This window comes from Sander vitreus, chromosome 11, assembly GCF_031162955.1.
Source record: "Sander vitreus isolate 19-12246 chromosome 11, sanVit1, whole genome shotgun sequence".
Classification (NCBI taxonomy): Eukaryota; Metazoa; Chordata; class Actinopteri; order Perciformes; family Percidae; genus Sander; species Sander vitreus.
The window spans coordinates 3,169,106-3,187,783 of record NC_135865.1 but is presented as its reverse complement, the minus strand read 5'-3'; the positions used below and the strand labels follow the sequence as shown (position 1 = coordinate 3,187,783).

The 18,678-nt window shown below is 40.2% G+C and overlaps 1 protein-coding gene across 1 annotated transcript in view; it reads left to right on the top strand.

Moving 5' to 3' along the window:
- Window positions 1–18,678, top strand: part of LOC144525797 (inactive dipeptidyl peptidase 10-like) — a 90,907-nt gene that overhangs the window by 70,415 nt on the left and 1,814 nt on the right. Inside the window, exons 17-26 of the mRNA XM_078262862.1 lie at window positions 19–66; window positions 552–673; window positions 1,223–1,270; window positions 2,188–2,286; window positions 8,345–8,414; window positions 10,140–10,334; window positions 12,767–12,821; window positions 12,923–13,022; window positions 14,248–14,306; window positions 18,077–18,149. Of these exons, the coding sequence (XP_078118988.1) occupies window positions 19–66; window positions 552–673; window positions 1,223–1,270; window positions 2,188–2,286; window positions 8,345–8,414; window positions 10,140–10,334; window positions 12,767–12,821; window positions 12,923–13,022; window positions 14,248–14,306; window positions 18,077–18,149 (869 nt within the window). The remainder of the gene's footprint in view (window positions 1–18; window positions 67–551; window positions 674–1,222; window positions 1,271–2,187; window positions 2,287–8,344; window positions 8,415–10,139; window positions 10,335–12,766; window positions 12,822–12,922; window positions 13,023–14,247; window positions 14,307–18,076; window positions 18,150–18,678) is intronic.

Below are 18,678 nucleotides of genomic sequence, written 5' to 3'. Positions count from 1 at the left end.
CGATTGTATGTTTTTCAGTTATTTTCTAAGTACAGAGGAAGGCTCAACACAACGGCAGTTGTACAGGTACCTTATTGATTTGACTTCATATGGAGGGAGAGAAATTAATTCATTAACGGGTCATTTTGGTATTTTTTTTACCTGGACCCTATTTTCCCATGCATTGAAATTAGTCCAGTATTGAGCGAGAATGCTATGTAACCCTATTGGGCAATTGTTCACCGTCAATTTCCGTCCACTAAGAGTGCTGTTTTTGCTGCTGACAGACTCAGATTATTGTTCTAAGTGTCTGACAACATTATGGAAGAAGTCCCTACAGAGATAGACCTTTTTTTCTTAAAGAGTATATTAGAAATATGAATGAAAACGGGGACAGAAACACAATAAACTAGTTAAACTACAGTGTTAAGACATATTAATTACTACATTTTATTTTGCCACATTCCTATTTGATTTGTCTTTTGCCTGCAGGCTAGAACACACCGATTGTTTCTCAGAAGAATCGTCTCGAATCCATTTATTTTATGCTCACACGCTTTTTCCTCAAACAGAGTATCCACTGTGGATCCATTTCGTAAGGATTGTCTCACCTGCTCCCTCTTCAAATCAAAGTGCACCTACTACGATACCATCCTCAGTCCAAACTATCAACATGTTCTTCTCAACTGCAGAGGTAGCGCCTTATTATAACCACAACAGCACAACTGAGTGCAAATCTAACAGCTAACTCACAGCCCTTATACTTGGTTCACATTTTGCACTTTCACACACTCATGTGGCTTGTGCATGCTGTCAGAAAGGTTACACTATTATTAAATGAACGTTGAATCTTAATTATGCTCAGTTTGAGAGTTTCCAATCTTAATCTTCCAAGCCGAGTGGAACAGTATCATATGTATGTATTAACAGCACAAGCTGAAACATTAAAAACAAGGGCTACTACACACTAAAATAGTTATTTGAACAAAGTAGGGCCACTTTCAGTACAAGAGTCTACTGTATGCACCTCACATAGGAAAGAGCTCTCAGGATCAACAGAACTGGATCATTACATAAAAACTTAGTTACTTGTCAGCCTATTAACACATCAATTTATAATATGATGGTTGATATTTACTTTCTTTTTTCTTCTTTTTAGTGTCTTAAAGTTGGTTTAATGTGTTAATGTAACACTTTAATACAATGTAAAAATGCATTTCCTGACCTAAACTACCCCCCCCAGGTCCTGGAATACCCCAAACTACTCTTCACAGTCTAAGTGATATGAACAGTAAGTACTCTGGCACCGACACTGACTGAACCGATTACTATTTAGACTTTTTCTCTCATCTGCATCAGGGAGAAGCAGATTTCTGAAAAGTGAATTAAACGATTAATTATTTGGAGATTAAGTCACTAAACAATAACAATAAAGGTTGCCCGATGGCCCGGTGGGGTAACTAAAACGCCACATCGGGCAAGTAAATATTCAAAAAATAAAAAAAGAGAGATTTAATCATGTTTTTCTAACATCATTGTATCATAAATCACGTTGTACTAGATTGGAACCAGGTTGATTTCCAGGTATGTTGATAAACAATCCTGCGTTAGCAATGCTTCTTCTTTTTTTAAGTGCTGTTAAAGTATATAGCAATGCAATTATTGTAGGTTTAGAAACTAAAAAAATACAACTCAAACTCTTTGACATAGCGGAAATTGGTGATAAATGTATGCGGTCAAACAAATTACAGCTAGAAAAACAAGCAAAAAAAGTATTTGTATAGGGGCCAGTAAAATCTGGCTTCAGGCATGTAGAATTCTTTTTTAATTGACCGGCTGGGCAAGTTAAAAAAACAGCAAAAAACAGGATGTGAGGATGCCATTGAGGTAAAGGCTTTAAGTGCATGAAATGTTGAGTCTGCATCAGCGGCACTCAGAGCAACTTCTGGGGATTCTGAAGTAGATAAACGATCATCTTCCTCCACTCCTACAGGCTCAAAGATTGAGGGATGTCGATTATTCCACTCCTATTGTATCACATATTTAAGTACATGTTGTATAACGGGTTTCTTTTTTTTTTTTACTCGTGTGGCTTTAAATGTGTGTTTGATAACGTACGTGTACGATGAGTTATTCAGGATTTGTTGATTTGTTGGTATGACTTTTCATCTAACTAAAGTAATTCTTCTTCTTGTCCTCATCTAACAGAGCACAAGCCTGTGGCAATGAACACAGTATTAAGACATGCACTGATGAACAGGACAATACCAAAGTGGGAAAGAAGAACTGTACAAATCAACAACTTTGGTATGAAATTACTATCATCTTTAACTATGTGCCAGACTTTAACGTTTACGATAATGATTTGTTGGTCTCTAACATGCCCTATATTATCATCATTATCACCACAATAACCGTGTTTGCAACAAACCCTGTTATCTTCACCCCCGACTTCCACTCCTCTCCTTGCAAGAGTCATTCTCAAGTGGTTGAAGGACCAACTTATGATTAAAATGCACACAAGAAACTCACTCAGGTCAATCAGAGAAACAGTACAGTAACCTGCTTACTGTAAATACATGTGCAGATTTTTTTCCCTTACCGCCCACTTTATTTGACCAAATACCAGCAGAACTAATTCCCATCAGCCCCATGCTGTACTTTACTTTTATCTGTTTAGCTCTACTTTACTTGTATCTGTTTATTGCTAATTAGAAAATGTTGGCATGCTAAAGTAAGATGGTAAACATAAACCTTGGACCTGCTAAACATCAGCATGTTAGTATTGTCATTACTCATTATCATGATGACATTAGCATTTAGCTCAAAGTACAGCTTCGTAGACAAACCTCAGCACACACGTTTACAGCTGCAGACTTGCGTCTATACACACTACAGTTGGGGGTATGCATACACACATGTACACTATAAAACATGATGGCAACAAGTAGGCAATTTGTTCATTCACCTGCAACTAGACTCTTTTGGTTCTGTATTTTTTAATGCTAGCTGTATAGTAAGGAGAATGTTATGAATGCAAAACACAACTGACAGAAGGGCCAGAATGAGAGAAACCGTCACAATTACAAATTGTATGCTAATTCTGCACAATGGACAGTGCCACAGACTTATCATTAAGCCCTTCAGCATCATGGACAGCGCCATGGACTTATTGTTACACAGTTAGCCCTTCAGTGCCATCCGTGTTTCCCATACAGAGGTTCTACTTGGGCGCACCGCCCAGGTAGATCAAATCCGAATTACATTTTTTTCCCAATCAACAATGTATTTTTTACAGGGCACACTGACCAGCGGCCTCCAGCCCCTCCCACTTGTGAAGTCGCGCTCCGCATGCATGTCAGCGTCAACACTTCACTTCAGACTCAGAGGCTATCGTTAGTAGTAGCATACTGCTGGTGGTGTTGTGGTGGGATTAACTGTACTAATAAAACCGTAGAAACACCGCGGCCACACCGTTGTGAAAACTCCTCGAATACTATTTATCAGAGTCTGGTTGTTACCCCTGTCTGCGGCGGTCTCCTCCGCTCCAGAACAACAACAATAACGGAGCTAACCGGAGCTAACTTGTAATGGAGCTAATCGTTGCTAACTGAGCCTTCAGTTGTCGTTCTCCGTGCCTGAATCCATGTATTTATGGACTTGAGTCTGAATAAAACCCAAGGTTTTATTAAGTTGGCTGTTAAAGTTTTAAATTACAACTCAGAGTTATTTGAATGACAGAAATATCTTATCTTATTCACATAAGACCTTAATGAATGCAACAAGGACATGTAGCTATAGTAGCCTACAAAAAAAGTGTGTTTACGATCCCCAAAACACGGAATAAAACACTTGAACAATGCATGAAAAAAATGTTTTTACCTATAGAGGGAGACGGACCATGTTTGTCTCATCCATTGTGACTAGACTCTCTTGGTTCAGTATTTTTTAATACTAGGTATATAAACTTAGCACAAAAAGTAAGGGAATTTGTGTTTGGTAGATTATTTCTCTGTGGTAACAATGCTTTTTGGCAATAAATCTTATACCGTTGGAAAGCCTGTTTAGTTTCCTTTCAAATGGTGCCCCATTTGTAAGGAACATGCATTTGTGGGATGAGCAGCAGCGCTGAGTATGTGGGTTGCGCCCATGAAAGATTTGCCAAATCTTCTCTGCCAATGCCAAACAGATTATTCTGCCATTGACTCGTTTGGTGTTTGCAGGTGTTGCATGTTCCTTACAAATGGGGCACCATTTGAAAGGGAACTAAACAGGCTTTCCAAAGGTATAAGATTTATTGCCAAAAAGCATTGTTACCACAGAGAAATAATCTACCAAACACAAATTCCCTTACTTTTTGTGCTAACTTTAGTTAAGAGAATCTCATAATGCTTACGCAAAAATGACAGAAGGGCCGGACTGAAAGAAACAGTCCGAATTACAAATTGGTCTGCTACTTCAGCACCATGGATAGCGCCAATGACATATAATTACACACTAAGCCCTTCAGCACCATGGACAGTGCCATTGACTTATTACGAAGTTAGCACTTCAGCACCATGGACAGCGCCATATACTTATACAGTTAGCCCTTCAGCACCATGGATAGCGCCATATACTTATACAGTTAGCCCTTCAGCACCATGGATAGCGCCAAGAAATTATCGTTACACAGTGCACTCTATTGCATGAATTATTACTGAAACATGATAAAAATCGTTTAATGTGATTTCATTACTTAAATACTAATAGTAGCTATATACTGTAGTAAAGAGAATGTCATAATGCATATACAAAAATGACAGAAGGGCCGGACTGAGAGAAACAATACAATAACAAATCAGTCTGCTACTTCAGCACCATGGACAGCGCCATTGACCTATTATACACTTAGCCCTTCAGTACCATGGACAGCGTGAAGGACTTATCTTTACGCCTACATCTTTATTACTTAAAATTGCCTAAAAAAATATTTGAAAACAAAATAAAAAGATATTTTAATAGGGGGTGGGGGGTATTTGGAAACATATGGCAACAAAGCACAATGATGGAAAGTCCCATAATATCCCATTTTATTTAATTCCATGTAATAGTATTTTAATAAATGATTTCCAATCAATATCATTCTTTTAGTCATCATAAACATGAACATAAACAAATCCAAATTAAATTTTCCATTCTGGCCCAATTTCACCCTTTGTGGAAGTCAAAGAAGCATTGCCTCTGCCTTTTGTCACATTAACTAACAACTAAAGAGTAAGATTAAGGGATAAAGGGATTTTATATTTTTTATATTATATTATTATTATATTGTCTTTTAGTAAAAATGAGATAAATGAATTGTTGCCAGGTGGCAACATCGTGCAGTAGAGGGTTAGGCTACCGATATTCCAGAGCCATGGCTGGGCCCATAGATTCTAACTTGCACAAACCTCAGTCACATAAAGAATCAATGAGTCAGGTAGGCAAGACTAACATACTCAACTAAACAACCCGTCTGTCCCTGCACGCTCTCTGCTTCTAGGGGATAGAGAGGGGGGGTGGCAGGTTAACAAGGGATGGGAGGCATGCATTTTGGCCATTTTGCTAACAAGGAGGATAGCATCCCACCTCCTCCCCCGTCAATTTGCCTACTCATGGCGACCTCCTTTCCCAAGGTATCCAAGAAAGGGTTAAAATCGAGGGCAACTTCAGTCCAGTTGCCCTTGAATTTAAACCTTTCTTAGATAACTATAACATTCACTGACATCTATAGCCACATGCTAACATGTCAAGAAACCTATTAGAAACCCAGTCATGTTTATACAGGGCCAAGAAATCAATGTTCTCCAGGAGATATCCAGCTGGGGAAATCAGGTTTCCTCCTCTACTCCGATCAGGAAAACGAAATGGTTACTGCAGCTGTAAGCTGTTTAGTTAATGATGCACTGCTGGTGACAGTAGTGATAGTTTCCAGGATATACATGTCCATTAGGGCGAATTTCTCTGTCCGAACCTGGCCTGCGTCCGACAGAACCGTGACCAAGCCCGGCCCGAGCCAGACAGGCATCAAGATATTTATGTCCGAGCCCGACCCGAGCCCGACACAGTTAAAATCTTGTTTTTTTTCTCATACTAATGACACATGTACGTTTGTTTGTGTGGAAAGCTTTTATTAAGCAAGTGTAGGAAGGCATTCGGAAATGTCAACAGATGAGTGCATCAGCGCACAAGGGGCAACAAGCTCATGTTAATAAGCTGTTAAAATGTTCATTGTGTTAACCTTCACTGCTTGCTTCGTTTCCGACCGTGATCAGAAAACCAGGGAAGACTCGTTACCTCCAGGGCTGACGTTATAACATGAATAAGCCTGCTCCGGTCACATTTACACGTCTGCTCCTCATTCTCTATCTCTCTTCTGACCAGCGTCCACATAGACACATACACACACAGACACATGAGCTCTCTTAAAGGAGCCGCAGCACCATTTTACAACAAATGTCTTATCACGCTGATGTGACCGAGCCCGGCCCGAACCCGACCATCATTTCTAAATATCTGTCCGAACCCGACCCGGCCTGTCAGGACCCGTCGGGCTCGTGTCGGGTATCCATGCCTTAATGTCCATCAACTGGGCAGTCAGGCTCACTCACATCTGTATGCGAGATATGTAAATTCAGGTTAAACACAACTGAGTCAACAGGTGCAGAGCTTTTTGAGCTGATCAGAAAACAGCCATGGTATCAGAAACGCTGCCATATATTGTTTTAATTAGAAAGGACAGCTCACCATATGGCTTCCTTTCTCTAGTCTGTGTTCACTATTAGAGACGATGTGAAACATATTAAATGCCTTTGGAGTAGAAACAGTCAGATGGGAGCCCTGTGATCAAAAGAAGGATTATTTTCCACATGAACTATGTTATTTTGGGTGTTTAATGATTTTCATAGAAGCTGTTGATTCTTAGTCATTCAGGCAGCGCATTCACATGAACCGTAGGATATTTTTCGAAATAGGCGACTACTGGCCGGTTACGTGACGACCGGTCACATGACAGTACAGTTTAGTGATCTTAACAGTAAATTAAGCAGTCAAAAGGTGAGCCAGGTTAAGTACTCCCGAAGACACAAACATGCGTTTCCTGGGTGAAAGTCTTGTTTTCTTCCCGAGACACAAACTCTCAAAAAATGTATGTTAAAGCTTAAATCTACATTGTGTAATTTTTTGAGTTGATTCTTAGCAAAAAAACCTTTGTTCTTTCACAAAAATGTGCTCATTCATGTGTAATTACTTCCACCAACTAATCAAAGTATTCCCGTAAGCGTAGAATCTGACATTCAGAATCATTCAGAGTATACGAGCGAGTCGCTTGAATGACAGCCGTCATGTTGCGCCTCCATCTTTAAAATACATTAACCAAAGAGGGACCCTCTTACACCTATTGGCACTGTGACGAATGCCAGGGAGAGATTACTCGCCAGGGAAGCGAAAAAGAGAATTGTGTGTAGCTTTTCTGTTGACCTGACCATGCAGTGTGTTGAGCTTTGAAGTTGTCAGAACGATACCTGTACATGCAGTTCATAAAAAAATTCCCATTGTGATTCATCTTCATCATAACAATGCACTGTGGACTGAATGTTAAGCTGTGAATTAGGTTGCTTTCACGCCTGAGCAGTTTGGTCCATTTTAACCGAACCCTGAAGCATTTTGTCAGATAGTCTGGTTTGTTTGGGGCGGTTTGAAAGCTCATTCAAACTCTGGTGCGCACCAAACAACCAAACTCTGACCGCCTGAAAATGGGGGTCTCCGATTACTTCCAAGTGGATGAGAGTTCGGTTCACTTCAGGTGAGAATGCAATACGAGCCAAATATAGGAAGTGAACCAAAAAACAGTACATTTACTAGCCTGTAATTTCAAACTTGCACACAATTTACGTACTTGTATATGATTTACTGGATTATAACTTTCAAATCCATAACTTAATATGACCATACACTGCTCGTCGCCTGTGTGACAACACATAATCTCTCTCTCATCAGGGCAGCCTTCTACTTCACTCGCCGGCTCTTTGCTGCTCATAGAAAACCCAAGACATTATACATTTGGTGTTGCTCTATTATTTCTAAGAGCAAAACTGTCGGCCAGTTTCACTCAGATTTTCTGTCCGATAGACCAGCGACCATTTCCCCCGCGTGACATGCAACAGTGAAAAATGCAACAGTGTTGCAACTTCACCCCCAAATCGCACAGAGTTTACCAAACTACAGGTGAGAAAGCGACCTAATAAACATGAGTAACAGGAAATGTATTAAATACTGTATGTAGGCCTATATGTATATGAGTATGAATGACAAAATATTCAAATTCAAAAATTCTGTTTTGCAGCACTTCGTCTGGAGTTACTTGTCCCAATATCTTTGGATGAAACAAAGGAGCACCCACTTTTACTCATTCTGTATGTAATTGTTTTTTTAAATCATTTGTTAACAAGCCAGAATAATGTCATTCAATAATGTATAAAATGAAGAAGCTGAGAAATAAATGCTTGAAAATCAAGCCGCAAATTTGTGACTTAAATCAGAGATTCCAAACTTGGGGTTGGGACCCCACAAGGGGTTGCAAGATCAATTTGAAGGTCTATGTGATTACAATAAACATACTTATTTCTTCAGTCGTCCCTCTAATATTTACTTCTGTTCAAGCAAACTACTTCTTAAGGACTCCTTAAATATTCAAAAGACACAAGGAAAACAATCAGCCAATGGTTGAGCAGGCTTACAGCTGGTAGATAGAGTTGGGTTGATTTCCAGTTTTGCTGGTCTGGGTCACTGTATTTATTTTAGTGATGGCCAAATAAAGCTTTGTGAAGCTTCATGAAACCATTTTCTTTATGTTCTGAGCCCACTAGATGGCACTCTCCTTTAAACAAAGGGTTGAAAGCACACTAAATTGCCATTCTTTGAGCGTTTTTTTGTTTTTCTTTAAACCAAGAGTGCCATCTAGTGGGCTCAGAGAATAAAGGAAATGGTTCACGAAGCTCCATTTGGCCATCACTAGATTCTTTACTCGAAAGTTCATGTGTTTTTTGGGGTGACAAGCATAGACTGTATTAAAATGAGACGATATGTAGCTGAGTTACTGCACGAAAAGAGGAAAGAGGTTTTTTTTAAAAGATGAGGCAAACTGTAAACGCTGCAGGAAAAAAGTCATGGCATGTATCACTGCCACCAAGTGGATTGGAGTCACTACACTCTCATTCATTGACTCTCTCAAGGCTGATTTATGGTTGTGCGGAGGCTCAACGCAGAGCTTTCCCCGTAGCCTACGTAAGTTGCCTGAAGTTTATACTTGTGCGCTGGTGTGTCGACCTCTTTAAGAGAATAGCAGGGCCGGCGTCTGTGTATGCTGGGGAGTGTGTGTAGAGCGAGTGAGAGAGTGACGGCGATTAGCTTCAGAGTGAGTACCAACTCTAGAGTCTTAGTGAGAGAAACAAAGTGTCTCCCCTGTTCTTTCTGACCACGGTGGGAAATCTGGAGCAGGAAAAGTTAACCCTCTTCTTGATTTCATGTTGTTTATGGAGAAGGAGAACCAGGAAATGAGTCGGGGGAAATGTAACGCTACCAGGGCACGGCCGAGCGACTTGCGCGGCGACGTATAGTTAAATTTTTCGAGGAGGTGCACGTCAGGCTACGGCGTAGGGTCGGTGTAGGGTCTGTGTCTCCACGTACCTACATACGTACCCATGCCGTTGATTTAACGAAGAAGTATAAATCACCCTTCAGTCTCATTATGTTCCTTTCTGGAGCGGCTGCTGTCAAGTGCGACACCTAGTGGTACAATTCTGTGTACCGGTCCGGTAAAACAATCTTTCCAACAGCCTGAGCCTACTGGTGAATACATGCAACCAATGGCGAGGGGCTGCAAGTAGCCATAGCTTTGTTTTAAGGGGTAGGGAACCACTAAACCTCATTTGTGTTTTTCATATGAACCTTAGGATATTTATTCTGGGTTTATTCTGGGGCGTTGAAGAATTTTCATGGAATCCTGGGGCTACTTAAGGGAACTTAAAGGAACACGCCGTCTTATTGGGACTTTAGCTTATTCACCGTATCCCCCAGAGTTAGATAAGTCCATACATACACTTCTCATCTCTCTAATGACACATACTGTCCTTTCACAGTGACAGCGCCCCTGGTGGCCAGGCTGTGTCTGACCTCTTCTCTCTGAGCTGGGACTCTGTGCTGGTCAGCTCGGACAGCGTCATCGTGGCTCGTCTGGACGGCCGGGGCAGCGGCTTCCAGGGTCAGAGGGTCCTGCACGACGTTCACCAGAGACTGGGAACTGTTGATGTTCAGGATCAGCTCGACGCTTTGGAGTACGTTTTTTTTTTAAATTTATTTTTAATTGTCTAATTGATTCTACTAGACGGGGTTAACAAACTGTATACAGTATAGCATGGGAATCTCCAAATGAGGCTGAAATGATTGCTTATTTCCTGATAGTTTAATGTGTTGATAGTGTATATTTTAAGTCTTTTTTTTTATCCCCAGCGGGTAAATAGTTATAGTAATAGTTTGTTGCAGCAACGCAAGCACATGAATAAAGATACATTGGGCAAGAAAAGAATGAATAATATGAGGCATATAAAACTAAAAAAAGGAATAAAAAAGTGGCAAACAAAAACTGTAGAGCAAGAAAGATACCATTACGATCATGATCGTATCATATGTCAAACTTGTGCAAGTGATCAAATATTTGAAAAGAGGGCTAACACTGTCCTGATGTACTGTATTTAGCAGACTGAAATATGGCTCAAACTCCAATTTGTATGAAGTCTTATAACTTATTTGGAAGGGAAGTAGTGTTTAGTGCAAAACTGATCCATTTTAAAGAGTTTAATCATTTATGAACTCAATTGTTTGTTTTCACACTGCATGTATTTAAATCTCTGCACCAATTTCTTTGTGGAGACTTGTGAGCTGGCTCAGTGTGAGGAAGGAACTTATGGACTGCTTCATGATAATCAAGGTACAGGAAAAAAAATAGAAATGCATGGCAAAAATAGCGTATTCTCAATATTTTAGAGGCCCCCAAATAACTCACAAATCCTGTTTTCAGGGGATCTCATGTCTTATTAAGAGGAGACAGCTTCTCCTGGCTCCCCTGTAGGTCATATTATTCTTCTTGTCCATACTGACTGCAGTTATCCCTTTCTAGTTTAACTCCACCATGACAAATGATAGTGTCAGGCTTTAGAGTTTGTCCTGACAGTCACCTTCATGTATCCCTCTGCCCAAAGAGACTAGGAATCACTGTCCATAGAACACAAAGAGAGATTGTAACACTATACATTTGGAACATACCCACTTCAATTTGGCTAACTCAGACTGCTAAAGCTAAAATGTGTAACTTTAACGTTACTCTAATCAGGAAGGGCTCACTTCATTTTTTGCTATTTAGTTAGATGATGTCGTATACGACAACAAACATGTGTTACAGTATGTCACATTCAATGTCTCCAGATAAATAGCCTATATGGTAACAATAATATTAGAGACTTAGTTTATTTGATTAGAAGAAACACGCCTTTTCAACGAGGTCTTCCATGGCTTCTTCATCCAGCCAGGAATAATTGTTCAATAAATCCATAATAATGAATCCTTAAATCACGTTGCGTAATGTCCGACATCTCCGCATCGCTTCAAGCTAGCGTCGTTCTGTTTGGTTAGCATGAAGGCTAACATCTGGGCCTTTCTAACTACGGCTTCTGTGTGGTCTAGGTCTTCCAGAACCTCTGTAATCCGATCTAGAACTTCAGTGACTTGTCGGAGACTTACAATAATTCCAGAATGATAAATCCTCAACTGAACGGTTGTCATCTTTTTGTATATCTATTTAATGTTAGCACCTGTCATCTTCACTTCCTGTATTCAGTGGGCTGAGTGTATTGGCCAATCAGAGGCCGTCTTTCTGACTATTTTCTTCTTCTCTGATATAAGCAGGAGGGCCTTGTGTGTGTGTGTGTGTGTGTGTGTGTGTGTGTGTGTGTGTGTGTGTGTGTGTGTGTGTGTGTGTGTGTGTGTGTGTGTGTGTGTGTGTGTGTAGTATGTGGGTATTGCAGGAGGAGCTGCAGGTCATTCAGGAATCCCTGGATGTGTAAAAGACTTGGCCTCCTGATGTCTCATAGCAGACAGGAAAGGCATTGGAGATGGCACACCTAACTTTTTGGATAAAAGCTTTTATGGGAAAAATTCAAAACAGTTTTATATTTGTTAGTTACAGAGTTAGTTTTTGGTTCCTCTGATTGCCAAGACTTGAGACAACAATTTTCAAAAGCAAAAAGACCTACATACATTCATGTGACATCCCTTCAGCGTACACATCCTGATAGCCCAGGTTCTCCTGAAAAGATTGATGTCTATAACTTGATCGTGGGGGTGGCAGTAGCTCAGTCAGTAGGGAGTTGGGTTGGGAACCGGAGGGTTGCTGGTTCCCATACAAGTCCCCATACAGACCAAAGTATGGTGGTGGACTGGTAGCTGGAGAGGTGCCAGTTCACCTCCTGGGCACTGCCAAGGTGCTCTTGAGCAAGGCACCAAACCCCCAACCGCTCGGGGTGCCTTTGATGTATGCATGTATAGGTACTGAGCATGTGTGTGTAATTCAGGCCTGTGTGTAATGTCTATAAGAATAACAACAGAATGCAAACATTGTAATTTCCCTTGCGGGATTAATAAATTATTATTATTATTATTATGAAAAAACTGAATTAGACCTCAAACGGTTAACTCACTTTTACATTTCCAGGCACCTGGTCAGGCTACCCTATATTGATGGCAACAGAGTTGGAGTGTATGGAAAGGTAACATAGCCTCTGTATATAATAAATAAATAACCCACATGAAATGAAAACTGTTTCTTACCCAGCACTCTTTTAAAGCAGCCATGCTCTCTGTGTTCCAGGCATATGGAGGATTTCTTGCCTCTCTCCTGCTCCTCTCCCACAGCTCCATGTTCCAGTGTGGCATCGCTGTCGCTCCCATAACAAACTGGGGACTCTATGGTATCATACAGTGATGGAATATCATACATACTTACAGTATTACAATGATTTTGCTGCATGTTGAACCATGCACAAGTTGAAGGAGCTGATGGGACATTTCACTGGAATTGAACCCCGTGCGATTTAATGTGACAAACAAAATTGATTGATTGATCTGAAGTTGTGGCTTATCCCAAACGCGTTCCGGACATTCAAAAAACCCAATTATTCCATTAATTAATGTGGACCAAAGACTGTATATACAGATGGACGATGCGGGTGCCACCATCTTGTAATTTTGGTGCCACAGTCTGAGCAGTAGTGATTGGTTGGTGGAGCCACAGTCTCGAAGTCCCGCCCATAAACCCGCCCAACCAATCGGGTGTTAATCACAGCTGTCACTCATGACCTTTTACCCTGTTTTTATAGCATCAAATAACTAATTAAAACCAAATGTGTCCGAAAAATGAACAAACATCAGTGTGATAAGAACTACCTTACATGACAAAAACCATCTTTGTGAATAATGTATTTGACGTGTACTTACATTTTTTGGGTTGGCACATGTCCCATCCGCTAACATGGAGATGAGGAGATCCAGATGTTTTGCCTTCATTAATACAGTTTATGCATAAACCCCTGACTCTGGCATGCATCAGATCATAGGCGCCGATTTATGTTTTCCTCCATGGGTGCTCACAGGCACACGCCCTTTAAAAGACAGCGCCACTTCTCACAAATACAGATAGGATTGGAGATGAAAAGTTTAACTGACACGTAACCACGATCAGCTTTGTGGGAAATTAAGAATCAATGCCACCGACATAACCAATCACAGTATGACAGACGCTCCACTTAGCACCAACTGCAATGTTTAATTTGAAATGAATGTAGCCTACTGGCAGTCTGGCACACGTGGGTGCTCAGTATTATCGGCGCCTATGCATCAGATGTAAGCTATACGTCTGGAATAGTCATGGTGATGGGATCTGATTCACAAAACAACACCAACCAACTGATCCACTAATCCAGAGAGTCAAAAAAACCTAAGAAGTCTAATAAATAGAGTGGTGCAAATCATCGTCATCATTCATCATCAGTCATCATTCTATTTGTCACAATGTCCAATGTTAAGTGAAGAAGTATATTTATTATATAAGAACGGCATTGAAAGTGGTATCATGAATGAATAGTGAGTAAATTAAAACAGCCAAGACTCACAATATCTCTGTTTCCTTTTATAAAGGGTCGGCCCAAGCTGAGAAATACTTTGGCTCCGCAGCAAAAGAAGATCACAAATACCAAGTAGGAACATGTCATTATTTTCACAACAGCAGTAATTGGTTAGGTAAACTGCTAGAATACATGCTCATTCTTGTCTCTGTTTAAATTGGAAGTGCTTAGAACTCATTGGCTGACACAGTATTATTGACAATGTTTCCCCTCTCCTGAATGCAAACATTTAGTTTATTAAACAATTTGATTATGGCATTCAACATGTTAATGAGACACAGGAGCCGATTTGTTTGTGCAACTAGCACGAATCGGGAGGTCTTTAGAGGAAGTTTCCAACCACACCTGTTATTTTCATTCATTGAGGGGCATTGTGCAGAGAGGCTGGGGGAAGTGGAATCCAGAATTGGACAGAGTGATGATCATTGTCCTCACAGTCAGTCACATTTCTTTTCTCATTTCTCTGAAAGTGCCAAAAACTGCAAAGAAGACAATAACAGGTTATTACGGTCTGGACCCCATAGAGTGGCAAGATGTGAATACATATCTGCAGCTAAAGAAATATGCTGTTTTTTATTGTTGTTAGGATTGAAAGTCCAATCATTTTCCCGAAATTGCAGGCTTTATTTTGCAACACAGTGATCAGAATACATAATAATGGTTGCACATGGTTGCTCACTGCTTTATGATAACATGAAACAATTATACATTAACAATATTTAACGCAGTCCCATGAACAGCTCCATATGATATTGTAAGAAAACTTATGCACACCAATTTATATGATATCCTACGAAATGACGGCAACCGCCGGCTGGTCACGTGGCAACCGGTCACATGACAGATACGTTTAGCGGTCTTTGGAGTTGAATTTAGCCTACAAAAGGTGCCTGGGAGCTGGGTACCTCTTGCAGTCGAGTTCAGCCGACAAAGGTGACCGTCATGCAGCCATGACAGTTAAGTTTGGACACCAAAACGACTTGTTAAGATTAGAAAAAAGATTGTGGTTTGGGTTTAAACACTGGTCCCCTTAAGTAGTTCTCCCGGGACACAAACACGTGTTTTCTGGGTGTAAGGCCTCCTGCACACTGCCTGCGTGGCGTGAGCGTGGCATTTCTGTGCGTGTCAGCTGCGTGTCGGCTGCGTGGCGTTTTCTATGTCTTTACACACCAGAAACGTGTCTGACGCGGCGCTGCTGCTGCTAGTCTTGTCTGTACACATGGATGTTTCCTATTGATAAAAATGATTTGGATCACCCTAGTTCGACATATGGGGAGAGAGTTGTGGAAATTTACTGCACTCAAGAAGTAGTATACTTCATGTTAAATATAAATATATACTGATTTGATTACAGCAAAGACAACGACGGCAAATAGGCTACAGAATATTTCGTTCTGTATTGGCAGGTGCAATATTTGAAAATCGATAATTATTCATGATTTTTTTTAATTACATTTATATCTGCATTTATGTCAAAACCTAGAGACGTTCAAACATCAAAATGTCATTTATTAATTGTATTTGTGTCAAAATTACATAGAAACATCTTTTCCTATTGTATTTTGCCTGGAAACGCTTGAAAAATAGGCGTCGGTCCTATTTCTAGCATGCACGAGTTTTCGGCACGGCTTGAGCCGCGCCTGAGACGTGTGTGTCACGCAGGCAGTGTGTAAGTTCTGACCTGTTATCATGGGAGCGGGAATAAAAACGGACACGGCACGCAGCTGACACGCTCACGCCACGCAGCCAGTGTGCAGGAGCCCAAAGTCTTCTGTTTTCCCTGGGAACTCTGCTCCCTGGCTTAAAAGCCCTGTGTTTTAGGAGCCACCCATCCTCCCTACGTGGACTAGAGCGGTCTATAACAGCAGCAGTCACTGTGGTGCAAACAGCAATAAATAGATGGAATACACATGAATTACAGTGCATCACTTTTCGTATTTATATTTACGAATGGTTCATGAGACCAGCCTGCAATATTATAAGATAAGCAATAGAAACTGGGGTCTCTCAATCAAAACGATAAGAAAAAACGGGGCAATGCTGTCACTGTAGTTCTCCCGGTTAGGATTCCTTCAGTGTTCATCATTCAGGAGGTTTTTATCATGAGCCAAATTATCCGCAGAGAGCTCATCCTCGCCAAAACAAACAGACTTGATTAAAACCGGTAAAAACACTGGAGAAAACAGTTTCACTTTAAAAATCTGTGTTTCTCTGAAGGTGTTTTGTGCATAGGTGGAGGCGCTGATGTTGAGCTGGTGCTAGCTGAGCTTGTTTTTATCTTATAACTTAAGATCCAGACATCCGATGACTAAAATCCTTCATCCGGTAAAAATATATTGTTAAGAGTTAATATGTAGTTAAAAAAACACCTAGATTTCCAAAAGTGTAAAACATTTCTGACAGCTTCTGGCAAACAACCACAACGCTGACACATGCGCCAAGGGGATTTGACCAGATTGACCAAATGACACAGACCGTGTCCTTTATTAAAATGATTTTGGTGCACGGAGAGCTCAGTTGGTATAGTGAGCGCCAATATATAGAGGTTTACTCCTCGACGCAGCGGCCTGGGTTCGACTCCGACCTGCGTCCCTTTGCTGCATGTCAATCCCCCCTCTCTCTCCCCTTTCATTTCTTAAGCTGTCCTGTCACTAAAGGCCTAAAAATGCCCAAAAAATAATCTAAAATTTTTTTTAAAAAAAATGACTTTGGCTTTGAACATTGTTGGAAACATTTTGGATAATGTAAGTACACAACTTAATGAAATATATAACATGGGTCTAGTTGTTTTTAGACATTTAAATGCGGAAAAAAGTATAATATACTGCATCAGTCCAAGCTTATGTCAGTCATAGCATATTGGAATTGATGTAATACAGCAGTTTAACTAAAGGGATTAATACACTTTTTCACTTCCAGATTCTGGGCCATCAGATGAATTTGGAAACTGATGTGGTTTTTGAGTTAGTCCTCACATTTTCATTTCACACAGGAGAACAAAACGACAGGTGTAACTAATAACATTAATCATGGCTGCATTCCATGTAGTTGTGCCAGCTTCAGGGCCCGGGTTGTGCACATGCTGGCTCACTGGCATTAATGGACCGGAGACATTGTTGACGTGATTTATTACACCTGTCTGCTATTACACGTCCATATATCTGCAGTGAAAAAGGTCTATTGCAATGACAATACATTTTGAATGTGCACCTCACTTCTTCTTGATGGCAACAGCGTCTGAGGCTCATGGTTATTGTAGTATTCGGAGCCATCTGCTACACCAAACTGGAAGAAAACAGATGATTTGACATTTTAAATAAGAACGTAAACCTATAGAATTGTTACATTATCCCGAATATTACTGGATTGTTATCTTAAATAAAATAGGAAATGGGAATTTATAGTGCAGTATTTCATTTGTACTTTTCTTCATTTGTTAAACAAATTATCAAAATACAAGCTGAGTAACACGGCAGCAGAAACAGATGTCCTTGCCTGCAATGGTATTTTCCTCTATACATGTAGTTAAAAGTATGGTAGCTCATGCTGTCATGTAGGGATTAGCAGAATGGACTACTACCTCCTATAAATGTAATTAAAGTTATGGTAGTTCATTCTGTCAGGTTGGACATATCTATCAGAATGGACTACTTGGCCTGTAAAGGTTTACTGTAATGGTCATTGTTAAATTTTTTTTTTTTACTTTAACCTACTATAAGAGCACACATTCCTGAAGTTAACGTTACGTATTGTTGCTTAGCTTTGAATAAGTTGTTTAGATGATGTTACAACTGTTGTGGCTGTCTGTGGAGGCTCATTTTACTGTTCACTGTCTCTGGCAGATTTCCAGTCTGCTCAGTAACATCACATCACCGAGTCCTCTGAACTTTCATATTATCCACGGCACCGCAGATGGTGAGTATGGGCAGATACAGAAAATGAAGCAGATGTGTGGATGGATAGTAGGGTTTACTGATAACCATAAAAAAAAACTCTCGGTCTGGAGTTACTTGATGACATTTAATGTGTGTTCTACAACATTTAAAAATATTTTTTCTAGCCACTGTATAAAAAATTGGCCTGCTTCTTTGCAGCGAATTAAAAAAAAAAAAAATACTATAAATACAATGTGCTATGTTGTTGTGTACACTATTTTTGCAATTTTTCCATTTGCATCACTCGTAAGAATGTGTAGGGAGGGATTTTACATGAAACATGTAACATGTAACATGCAATCACAATGTTAGTTTACAGTACAATAACTTCTTGATAGAAAACTCCTGCATCCCGTACATTTAACGGCGCTGAGCAAACGGGGACAAGGAACAACTAGATATACTCTCATCTCATTCATCTAAAATGCATGTTTGATGCTTTCGTATGTCAACACGTTGCCTAACGTTAGCTTGGAGAGCTAATTTACATGTTGTGCCACAGACTAAAG